The sequence below is a fragment of the Diabrotica undecimpunctata genome, chromosome 7, assembly GCF_040954645.1.
Source record: "Diabrotica undecimpunctata isolate CICGRU chromosome 7, icDiaUnde3, whole genome shotgun sequence".
Taxonomy (NCBI): Eukaryota; Metazoa; Arthropoda; class Insecta; order Coleoptera; family Chrysomelidae; genus Diabrotica; species Diabrotica undecimpunctata.
The window spans coordinates 154,678,583-154,691,735 of NC_092809.1; the positions used below are offsets into that span (position 1 = coordinate 154,678,583).

Here is a 13,153-nt window from a genome sequence, read left to right on the forward strand (position 1 = left end):
ATCTAGCACCCTGAACAAAATATATTTTGGTTGTATTAAATTCGGTACATAAAAGCCTGAAATTTTATTTGTGAGTGTGCTGTACTAAGTTGTTGACTAAGAGAGGGGAGCAATGGTTGATTAAGGGTTTTGGTAAAGTGGGAAATAGTGAATTCTGATTAATTGGTGGGTTATGTTCAAATGGTTACTGAGTTTAGAACTAATGAGTGGATGGTAGATATATGAAATGATAGAGAACTAGCAAAAGAAAAAAGAATGGACAGGAATATGATGTAAACGTGAAGATTGTAAAAATGATGAAATAGTGAGGTATGATAGATATGGTAGGTTATGAAGTTAACAATAGGGGTGGAAAAATTTGAAGGGGGGGTTGTGACAATAGTGTAAAGAGAATGGTTGTTTGAAAGCAACAATTGTTGAAAAGGATTAAGGTGTTGACGTTTATAGAGGAAGGTCAGATAAAGAAGATGAGGCGAATTTGAGATGTGTGGGTTATGAGAAGAGGTGTCAGTGTAAGGGTTGAAAGTCACGGTTGAAAGATACATGGCGATTAACGCAGTTAGGGCTTCTTTGCTTTTCTTTGACTATTTCCAAGTCTTCATATAGATCTAATTTTAGAAAAGTTTTTTGAGGTATATTATGTAACAAAGAGACGTCTTCTGGTATGTTGAGGGTATGTTTATGTTGTGCAAGATGTTGTGAGAAGGTGGAAGTGTTCTCTTTTTTAGTGTGTTCTAGGGAACGGGAAGTTAGTGATCTACAGGTTCTACCTATATATGTAGCATCACAATCAGAGCACTGTTTTTTTTTATATCAATAACGTCTTGACCTTTTTGTTGATAAAGATAGGTTCATTGCCTTTATTATTCAATATGAGTCCTTCTCCTAAAATATAGTTAAAAAGGTACTCACCTCGTTCATCGGTCCTTTGCTTTCTCATACCATATGATGTGAGTTGGCATCACAGCCGACGATGACTTTGTACCCCTTACCTTCTATATAGGGTTCGATCACTTTTCGAATTGCCATAGCAGAAAGATCTGTTGCTGTTCTCTCACATGGGGAATCCAGAGCATACGAATATATCCTGTCTGCCCACTTCCTCCTATATAGTAATTTCAGGAGGGAAGGAGTAAAGGCGTGAACGAAGAACTTTCCGTTGCTTTTGCATTCGATATTGCTTTCATACAAGAGCCTTGGGCAAAAGTAAAGTAGTGAAAGTTAAAGAATATGGATTTGGTAATAATCTTTAAAAGTAGAGTGCTGGAAGAACATGAGGAAAAAGATACTGTAAATGACTATTGAAAAGCAAACAGTAAAGTTGTGAACCGACTGGGAGAGAAAATGCTAGGAAAAACATCTGGTAAAGGGCTACCTAGAGATAAAGAAACTTGGTGATAGAACGATAAATGCAATAAAAGGTTACAGAGAAGAAAGAGGTTAGAAAGAGTTATGACAGGTCTAGAAGAGAAGAAAATAAGAATATATACAAGGTAGCAAAGAGGTAAGCAAAGTACGTAGCTACTGCTAAGGAAAGTCTGCACAGCTGTATGAAGAGTTGGAAACACTCTAGGGGATGAAATTGATGTGCATTGCTAAAGCAAAGGACAAGTCATCAAAGAACTTGACCCACGTGCAGCAGATTAAGAGTGCGGATAGAAGAGTGTTAAGCATCGATGTTGAAATAAAGCAAAAATGGTACAAGTACTTTAGAAAGTTGTTAAATGAAGAATACCAGAGGAGAGATAGAGGATGTGGGATTTCAAATGAGAATGTAATACCGGGGATAGCGAGAGATGAAATGGTCGAGGCGTTAAATAGGATGAAGAATGGTAATTCAGTAGGACCTGATGGAAGACCTGTGGATGTTTGGAAGACTCTAGGAGAGAAAGGGGTTAATATTTTGTGGCAAATGATGAGTAGGATATATGAGAAAGAAATGATGCTGCTCAATGTGTGGAGAGAGCGTTGATGGTATCATTGTATAAAGATAAAGGGGGCATTTAGGACTGTAAGAACTATAGAGGGGTAAAGTTAATGTCGTATACAATGGAAGAGAAAGGAGGGTAGAAGGACTGTGTGGCAGAGGACTTAAGAGAGAAAGGTTTAGATTATGAAGACCCGATGGACAGAAATGAGTGACGATGAAAAGTAAGGAAAAGTGACCCCTGAAAAGAGAAAAGCTGAGAAAGCAGAAGAAGAAGAAGAAGACAAGAGCCTTGGGTACATTAGGACCAAATAAAAGCTTCAATAGGTGTAGGCGGAACTTATAGTCAAAGCACAGTGTATATACAAGACAATATTATCTAGTGGTATTCTACTATAGATATTTGTTTCTACATTACGTCTTTGTGCAAATTGGTACTTCTTCCAAATATATATAAAACAAAATTGGTTCTATACAGCAATCCTAATTTAATCATTTATTTGTGGAAAAATTTGCGAAATCTACAATTTTAATATGAGCGCAGTTGTTCTTACTCCTACATAAAGTATGCAATTCTTTTATTAGATTAATGCTCGGCGAACGGTGTTGTATGCTTATACTAGCACTAAAATCAGGGTTGCTATATCCGCAGTTCACACTGCACAGAAGATCTTCTTCTCTACCATGTCTGCCGAAGCTCTGGGTAAGGAGAAGCGGTATACTCTATGATCATGTTCACCCACAGGCCTTGAAAACGTCTGCTGAGATTTAATGTAAGCAACGGATTTTCTTCTTCTTTATGTGTCATATTAAATAAAATTAAAGATCCAAATATCTCCATTTTTATATGTACCACGTTTCTTCATCAAATCTTTAAATATATTGATATTGGTTACAAAGATTTAACACTATCAGTTCCATCATAATCAACCAATTCTAACGGAAATTTAAGAGCTCCCAATGAATATAACGAGGATGTATTTATCTAATATATTAATTACTTATTTTTAAATACGACAAGAAAGTTGGAACCAACTTGTTTTTAAAGAGCATATTGGTTACCAAATTTACTAACATGAAAGACAACACGATAGGTATACGTATAAATTCATCACCATTACAAATAAGTAAATCAGAGATGGAAGAAATAACCAAATCCCTGAAAAATGGAAAATCCCCTGGTCCTGGTGACATCCCTGCAGAATTAGTGAAAGCCGGCACAGACAAACTTCAGGAACATTTAAGAAAACTCTTTCAAGACTGCTTGAATGGGGCCGAATTACCAAAAGAATGGAAATTATCTATCATGTCAACTACCCAAAAAAGGGCAGCAAGGATCAGTGTGAAAATTACATAGGAATTACGGTAAACAGTACAATAAGTAGGATGTATAGGAAACTTATTAAGAACAAAATAGAAAATGACTATAGAGATTACGAAGCAGAGGAGCAAGCTGGTTTTAGAGCTGGGCGATCCACAGTAGACCACTTGTACTCTATTACGCAAGTTATTGAAAAAAGAACAGCGGTCAATAAAGAAGTTGACCTGGTGTACGTAGACTTACAAAAAGCATATGACAGTGTACCCCTCAGTAAACTATGGTCAACCCTACAGCAAACCAACATTAAGTATGGTTTTATGAAAGCAGTCCAAAGTCTGTATAATGGAACGACTTCAAAAATTAAAACTGAATCAAGGATATCTGAGGGATTTAAAGTCACGAAAGGACTAAAGCAGGGTTGCTGTATTTCGACTACCCTTTTCAAAATTTATCTGGAACAAGCACTCAAGCTGTGAAAAAGAAAATGTAATGGCATGGGAATCCCTTTCAATAACGAGACTATACTATACACCTTATGTTTCGCTGATGACCAAATACTGATTGCTCAGGATCATGACGACTTGAGTTACATGACTCGGAAGCTAATAGAAGAATATAACAAATGGGGTCTCGAAGTTAACATTAAGAAAACTGAAACCATGTGTATTGGAGGGACAAAGCAGTCCATTATATTAGACGATGGGGTAGAAATTAGACACTGTGATGAATACAACTACCTGGGTATGAAGATAACTAAATATAGAAAGAAAGAATAAAATAAAGAAACATACAGGGCAGAAAAGCCATATCCATGATGAACGGCATTCTGTGGGACCAAACAATATCTAAAGCGAATAAACAACTCATATACAACACCATACTTAAAAGTGTAATTACGTATGGCAGTGAAGTTTGGCCAATGAAACAAAGAATAGAGAAACTGTTACTAGCAACAGAAATGGACTTCTGGAGAAAACCAGCAGGTAAATCAAGAAGAGATCAGATACCAAATGAGAGAATACGAGAAATGATGGGAGTCAAGCATACAATAGTTGATGACATAAAAACAAAACAGTTAATATGGTACGGCCATGTACAGACAATGCCAGATGACAGGATTCCGAAACAGATTTTGACGTGGACACCACAAGGGAGAAGAAAAAGAGGAAGGTCGAGAAGAAGCTGGAGAGAAAGAATTTAAAAAGAACTAGAGGAAAGAGAAATCACTCCAGGCTTATGGTTAAATAGAGAAGAATGGCGGTTAGGAGTCGGAAGGCGTCGGAGAACGCTGTAAACCGATAGTAGTAGTATATTGGTTACCAATTTAAGAAAAATAACAACAGTTTTTGATCTATGTCAAATTTTTTTATTTTAATTTTAAACTTTAAACAAAGTAATCAAATATGTTTATTTTAATTTTAAATGTTTAACTAACTGTATATCAGTAACTTAGTCATTAAAGATTCATGCTAATATATTAAAATCTATCAATTAACGAGAGCAACCTCCTGTATACTACTTCACGATGTATAATCTTTCACGAAAAATTATAAAAGGAAATGCAAATAATTGGTAGAATTACCTAATACATTACATTAGTATCTAAGGTACGTTTATGATTAAATTGATTTCAAGATTGCCAAACAAGCTGTGTTTGAAGCTGTTGGTTGGAGAATTAGATTAGCTATTATTATTCATATCGTGTAAACTGTTTTTGTTAAATCCTCATTAGTAAACACAATATCTCTCAAACTTTCCGTTAATCAGGGCAGATGGGAATTCCTCCTAATAAACTTAAACCCAACAGGCTGTTTTTGATCTCTAACAGTGCGTGATACCATGCTCTTAGCGGTCATTATGGGGTAATTTGTTTAGCCGCTCCGACAGATAAATGGGAATGGGGGATGTAAGGGAGATCTCTGTTTGATTTAGATTCCTGTTCAGTGGTTTGAAAAGGAAATAAAGTGTTAAAAGTATTAACTTTTATGAGAGTTTTTTATGTAAAATTTGTAATATCGTGTTTAAAAAACAGCGATTTTTAAAAATAAAGATTACTCCAGAAAAAAAACCTATAACACTTATGGTTTTTATTATATTGTTAATCTTAACACTATAATATAACCAATACAGAAAAGAAAAAAGAAATACCGCATAAAAAATATAATAATTATGTTAAAAAATATTTAAAGAATATTTGTACGAAGGCAGAATATAAAAAAAATAATGCACAGAGCAGATGAAAAAAGAAGAATTCAAGAAATTTTATTAAAATCTCTGAATAAAATATTTTCTGTCAGTAGGAACCGAGATGATGAACATCACATCACAATATACTTTATTTGTTTGCATAGTTTGCTAAGTGGGAAGGTTTATAAAGTTTTAAGATACCTATGTAACCCATAGAAGCTTAAGAAGAAAGATTTTGGAACACTAATGAAACTTTTGAGTACCCATTTTAAGCCTAGATTGTCGGTGTACCGAAGGAGGATAATTTTTGACCTGTTAAGACAATGACAAGAGTCAGTTAACGATTGATATCTGAAAATTAAAAACCAGGCAGTATAATGTAATTTTGGGGACAAATTGTTATACCAGGTCCAAGATAAGTTTGTGGTAGGCATGAGGACAGGGATAATACTAGATAGGCTTTGTGAAGAAAGTCCTTCAAAAAGTTTGCAAGATTTTTTAAAAATTGCTTTGAATAAGCAAGTAGCATTAAGGGAACAAGGTAAAAAAGTGGAGGTTAACAGATTTCAACAAATTAAAAAAAGTGGAACCCCGTGTGGAAAAGAAAGAAAATAATGGAGAATCAGAAGAGAAGGCAGAGGTAAAGTACCTTTAGTAAGTGTAAATTGTAACGATGAGTCAAAGCCATCACCGTTAAACCAGCGTGCGCGCGAACCAACCCATGAAGTAGGAGTGTATCGACAGTAGAAAGGGCAAAACTAATTACACAGCTCCGCTATATAAACCGCAACATTTCCTCATAGAGACAGAATCGACAGGTGTTGACTGAAGGTTCTCTTCTTCCCTACCCCGGCTTGTGGACGTGTTGAGTTCACAAGTTGTTTCCGTCCCTCATACCGTCGTTACCCGAAGAGCGTGTTGAGCTCTTCACTACCCGTACTCTAAAGCAGTCGTGTTGAGACTGTCGAGGAGTGTCCTATTAACCCGAATCACTTAAGGGACGTGTTGAGTTCCTTTCCTTTTTTTGTACCTATCGTCCGCTGTTATTAAATCGATACAACGTTACCGTAAAATTTCAAATACACACTCGCTTTCCGATAAGACTAGTTCCATATGACAAGGTCAAACTTAATTTGAATAAATAGGCCAGGTACTGAGAAGACTAAACCAAGTTGTAAATATGTACATAAGATTTTTGTCAATTTAATTTAAGGAAGACAATAAAGTTTTATTTTTATTTTGAACTCTGTCTCTGACTGTCTAAAAGCTACCCGGATAGTGACTCCCACGAGAGGACGTCACAAAATATAAACAAAATTACTTGCAAAATGTGTAGTAAAAGAGATCACATAATGGCAGCCTGCAAAGGTAAAGTGGAGGAAAATGATTTATTAGAGAATGGGGAAGACTCTTTAGAGTCGTTTGATTTAGATTTGGAATAAATAAATTCTATAAGGCCAATATGTGTACCTGCTTTAATGGAGATTGTGTCAACTCAAATGCAACTTGACACTGGGGCTGGAATTTATTGTTAACCTTATTGATCTGTCGAATGATATATGGCCCGTGCAGAGACAGCGTGACAAACGAATGTAGGGGCAGATACAATAACGAGCTAAAGTCTCTATTCGGAAAAGAAAATCTAGTCAGATATATAAAGGCCAATAGACTCAGATGGGCAGGGCATGTGATACGCATTAACGATAATCGCCTTTTAAACAATGTGTTCTGGGGAACGCCAGATGGAAGAAGGTCTGTAGGGCGGCCTAGAAAAAGGTGGAAAGATGCGGTCAAAGAAGATCTAGAGCAAATGGGAGTGCGACAATGGGAATTACTGGCACAGGACCGACAAACATGGAAGGCCATAGGAAACGCGACAAAGACTCACGAAGAGTTGTAGCGCCATTGATGATGATGATGACTTATTGATCTGGGCTGATTTTTTGAGACCTATTAAGGGGAAAATGATACTCATAATTATTGATACTTTTTTAAAGTAGCCTGAAGCCTTCATAATGAATTCTGCTGATACAGAAGCTACTATAGATCGTTTTGGAGAATGTTTTTCCCGATTTGGTTTGCCGCGAATTGTTGAAACGGACAATGGAAGTCAGTTTACTTCTGAAAATTTTTGTAATTTTCTAACTAATAATGGTGTAAAATTTTGGACTTCACCACCTTTTCACCCAGCATCGAATGGATTTGCGGAAAATGCGGTAAAATCTGTTAAGTCTGGTTTAAAGAAAGCACTTTTAGATGAAAAAAATAAAAATGTTTCATTAAATACATTATTGTGTCGATATCTTTTCACTTACAGGAATTCGGTTCATGCTACAACAGGGTTGTCTCCCTCAAATGTTATTATTAGATTTATTAGCACCAAAAGGTATGCAAATTAATGGAAAAGCAAATAAACAAGAACAGAATTATAAAGAGAAAAGAGATGCACATTTTGTAGTAGGGGAAAGAGTCTGGTGTAAAGATTAAAGGAACCCAAATAAAAATGGTTGGGTGGAATGTGAGATTGATGAGATTTTAGGTGATAGAATTTATTTTTGTAAGTTAATAGATCAAAACATTGTTTGGAAAAGACATTTGAACCAGGTATTAAGGAATATATTAATCCCTTAGATGTAATTGTGCCAAATGAGAATGTGTCTCAACAACGGTTATTATACAAAATTAATCAGAGCAAGAACTACCGATAACTCCAGAGACACAGCCAGAGGTGATGCCAGGAATAAGTGATAAAGGTTTAAATTCTAATAAAAATACTTCAGAGGTTAAAAGTGAAATTTTGTTAAAAACTAAAAAACTAAAAACTGTACCTGGTGCAAAAGATAATCTTAAGTTAGTAGCAGATCTAAGAGGGAAATTAAACTATATTAAGGACCTATATTAAGAATTAGAAGAATTGCGTTTTCTATTCTGTGTTTAGTTTCTATTTCTGTGTTTAGTTTAAAATTGGTACTGTCATTTGTCAACTGACTATGTATTTTGGGATATAACCTCTATTATGCAATTAATTAGCAATTTAATAAAATGCACATGTTTTTGTAAAACGGTCTTTTGAAATATATGTTTATTTGAGCCATCTACCATTTATTATTACTACATAGCAGTTATAGATTGACAAACTTCTTCAATGTCATGCTGGTATAATTGCTGGTATAAGCAATCCCCAACTTACTGGTCAGTGGCTCCGAGCTGATGAGCTGATAAGTGGAAGGGCACCTTTTTGTCCTAAGATTGGTAAATCGGTCTTGAAGGCGGAGGAATCTATTAACAATGGTCAACGGCATGAAGATACAGAAAGCAACGGGGAACCACTGCAAGACTCGGAGAGTACCCCTAGTATAATCAGCAATAGGATAACTAGTCAAATAAAAGTTAATACTGATCATGGGATTCGGATACCAAGATCCGGCAGAGAAGAAAAATCACAAGATGACAAGGCCTTCTCAGTCTTCAACAGATGAAATCCTTGCCAATCTAGTGCAAAGAAAATGCTCACGATCTGCACATGGAATGTTAAAACATTATACGAGGCCAGTAAGACTCATAATGCAATCAAGGAGATGGATAGATTAACAATAGATATCATGGTAATAAGCGAAATGAGATGGACGAAGTCTGGGCAATGTGAAATTAACACTCATCACATATATTATTCAGGTAACCCCAACGGAAGACACGAAAATGGAGTAGGTATAATCTTAAATCAAGAAACTGACAGACATCTTAAAAAATTTGTACCCATATCGGAAAGCATGCTCCTCCTTCAACTTGATACCTACCCAATAACAACTAACATTATCCAGGTATATGTCCATACAGCTGACAAACCAGACCATATAAGTGAAGCATTCTATAACGAATTATTCAACACTTTGAAACACCTTCCCAAAAAGAATCTAACCTTGATTATGGGTGATTTAAATCCCAATATTGGTAACGGACAATTGGGAGAATTCATAGAATAGTTTGGGATTGGAAAAAGAAATAAGTGAGGAGACCGATTGGGTGAATTTGTATTAGAAGAAGAGTTTGTAATTATTAACACTTCAAACTCCCATACAGAAGAATATACACGTGGAAATTACCTTAAGATTCTTCAGGCCATATAGTCAGAAATCAAATAGATTACATTATGATTAATAAAAGATTCCGTAACAGCACTACATCAGTCAAGATATACCCCGGAGCCGATATCAAGTCAGACCATAACCCACTGATTTGCAAAATGAGGATCAGGCTAAAAAAGATTCGACGTAGCGTCAACCCAAAATACGACATCAGGCTATTTAAAGACCAACGCCCAGAACAGAGTAAAAACAGTTTATACATAGCAATTTGAATACCGTTATTCAAACGGTTTTAATATACCAGGAGATTGAAAAATTGCATATAGTTTCACAAGAAACAAGAAAAATTCCTCAAACCACCAAAAATTGAGAAAAAATCGTGGATGACCAATGAGATTCTAGATACGATGGGAGATGAGAGGCGAAAGGTCAAAGATCAGGATAAGAAATTATACAAAAGAATAGACAGAGAGCTCAAAAAAGCAATCAGCATGGCTAAGGACACACAGCTGGGAGAACAATGTGCGGAAATACAGCTATTACAACAGAAACACAATTCATTCAATATGCACAAAAAAGTTAAAGAAGCTGCAGGCGTATACAAGCCTAGAAGAGTTGGATGTTTGGCAGATAACCAAGGTAATCCACTACTAAGTGTCAAAGAGAGACTAGACACTTGAAAGAAATATGTGAAAGTAACATTTGCAGACGAAAGGCAGATTGCCATTGAAGACATAGAATGCCAAACAGGAACCCGATGAAGTCACGGCAGCTATTAGAAAAACTAAAGATGGTAAAGCTGTAGGGCCTGACAAATTTTATATAGAATTTCTGAAATATATGGACGAACAAGGAATAAAATGGATACCGACTATATTTAACAAAATATATATAACTGGAAATATTCTCCAACGCTGGTTAAAGTCGACCTTCGTAACTATATCAAAAACATTAAATGCAAAAACATGCGAAGACTACAGAATAATTAGCCTAATGAGCCACGCACTTAAAACGTTTTTAAAAGTGATACATAACAGAATATTGTATAAAAAATGTGAAGAACAAGTGTTATGGACACAATTTGGATTCCACGATACATTAGGCACCCGAGAAGTTCTATTCGCTATACAAGTGCATATCCAGAGGTACAGAGATGTCAACTGTAATGTATATATTTATTTTATCGACTACAAGCTCATATCCATCTTGAAAGAAGCAAGCTTGGATGATAGAGACTTAGACAGCGAATTATATATAATTTATATTACAATTAAACTGCCAATATTAAAGTGGATGACCAGTTGACAGATACAATCTCCATAAATAGAGGAGTGAGACAAGGATGCATTCTGTCTCCAGTGCTATTTAACGTATATTCGGAGAGTATCTTCAAGCAAGCACTGGGACAACTACAGGAAGGCGTCTTAGTTAACTAAACAACGTTAGATATGCCGACGACGCAATAGTTTTTGCAGATGGCCTAGATATTGAAATAAGAGAAGTCCACAGTGCTACATATTTAACTGAAAGCATTTCACCACAGTTTATGTATGGAGATAAATCTGAAGTCAATATTTTTTAGTTGGTTTTGTATAGTTTATTCTACGTCGAAGAATGAAAACGTTTTTTTAATAAAATAATTCTTGTCATAAAAGCAAACTCAAATTTTTCATCGATTGGCTGGATATCACAGATATTGGAAGGGATTTTGCTCCAGAAATCTTGCCAAGATTTTACTCAACCGAGGTCGACTCTGATCACCGTATCTGTGAAGGATTTACGCTATTGCCAAACCTTTCTAAATTATCTTTCAATGGAGCATACATGCGTATATAAGTAAATGGATGACGTTCCAAAAAGCTGCAAAACATTTAAAAGAGAGATATTATCGAAGTTGAGACATCTGAAGTTTAATTAGTTTTTATTAGTATAATTAAATTAAGAAATGTCGTGTAATAAAGTAAATTTAAACAAAAAATACTGAATGCCATGCACTTATTTTTTTCATAATCACATTTTCCTCATTCCATGACTTTCTTTTCTTGAAATATAATTTAAGACCCTAATAATTCTCATTGCTACAATCTAATTATGTTTTGCACAATATATTGCCTCCGGTAGCTCAGTTTTATTTCGCTATGGTTATCTTTTTAAAAGATTTTCCACAAATTTCTCAGGCTCTAATTCTTTCTGGGAGAACATTTTTATATCCTCTTAAGGTGGATTAGGATTTAAATAAATGGGCTCAGTTAATTTCAAGAAGCATGTTATATTCTTTGTAATTTTCTAAAACAAATTTTATGACTGTGATATATCTTTTATTTTAAATATTTTAGTATATTTAGCATAAAATACATATTAATAAAATCATTTAATTACAAGTGTTATTAATATTTATAATAGGAGAATCTCATATAATTAACATAATGACGAATACTTTTATTGATATAGAAGTAGTTTAAACCGTATTTTATGTATAATATTAAACAAAGAAAAAGCCATAGTGACACGATACAACAGTTGTTTATCTAAGTAAGGTTCTCAAGCTTTTTCTTATGGGATGTCAAAGTTAAATATTGTGTTTATATGGGATTAAGCCACAATTGATTGTAATGAAAATTACATTTTCAACTACAAAAAAATATACGTTTCGATTTCCATTTCGGAAGTTGTTCTCAAAAAAGATTATTTAGAATTTTATTGAAAAGAATGTATAACTGGCAAAATTGTTAACGGGGTTATGTCAATTAACAAAATTGAAAAATACGGAAAAGGAAGGAAAACCACAAAAATGGCACAGTGGCAAAAAATTTTGACATCAAAACCGCAGAGAACCTAATTCCATATATAGGAAGCACCGAGGAGTCAACTAAGGAATTCTTTTGGATATTTTTATTGAGTTATAAAGACGATGCGGCAGCTGTCGTACCTTTCGTAAGTGCAGATTTTTTTCTCTATTATTTATTTTATCATTTCTGTCCTTATTTCTTTATGTTTTCTTGTTTTTGTTTAATTATTAAGGCCCGTTTTCACACTACGTCTTATTGTACGTTTTGTGTTCTAATTCAGAGTCTTGAGTTGTGTGAAGTTTGTTTAGTGTTTTTTTTTATTATGGAGGAAACACGGCTGCTTTCCTTAATTTTTTCAACTATAAAGATACTACTAAGACTGAGGAAAAAGGGGATGAAGAGGGAAAAGACAAGATGGTCAAGAGAGTGGGCTTCTAAAAAGAAGCCAGTATTCCCACGTCTCCTATGAATGGCCACCTCAGCCTATTGCCAATTGCTAGAGTTGGTAACACCATACATATTGAAATAAGACACCTCATGAGAAAAGCCATTACACCCCATGAAAGACTCACAGCAACTCTCAGATATCTTACAACAGGACGCAGCGTCAAGGACTTGGAGTTCACAATCATAATATCCAAACCAGCGTTAAGCCAAATAATTCCTGAAACCTGTAATGCAATCTACTTAATTTTAAAACATAACTACTTAAAAACTTTTATAAAATTCAATAAATTCCCCGAGAAAATCGTGGGTGCATTGCCGCAAATCTGACATTATTAGGCTTTTTTTTGGGAAAAATAAAACGAACTGCAGTGGAACTAGTCGTCAAATAAGTCAAGAT

At 34.9% G+C, this 13,153-nt stretch overlaps 1 protein-coding gene across 1 annotated transcript; it reads left to right on the top strand.

The window, feature by feature from the left end:
* Positions 1-1,576: 1,576 nt before the first annotated feature.
* Positions 1,577-1,972, top strand: LOC140446690 (uncharacterized). The gene has a single exon (XM_072539285.1). The coding sequence runs from the start codon at positions 1,577-1,579 to the stop codon at positions 1,970-1,972; it is 396 nt and encodes a 131-aa protein (XP_072395386.1).
* The last annotated feature ends 11,181 nt before the right edge of the window (positions 1,973-13,153 follow it).

Coding starts and splice junctions, on each gene's coding strand:
- LOC140446690 (XM_072539285.1), top strand. CDS start 1,577: ATGAAATTGATGTGCATTGCTAAAGCAAAGGACAAGTCATCAAAGAAC.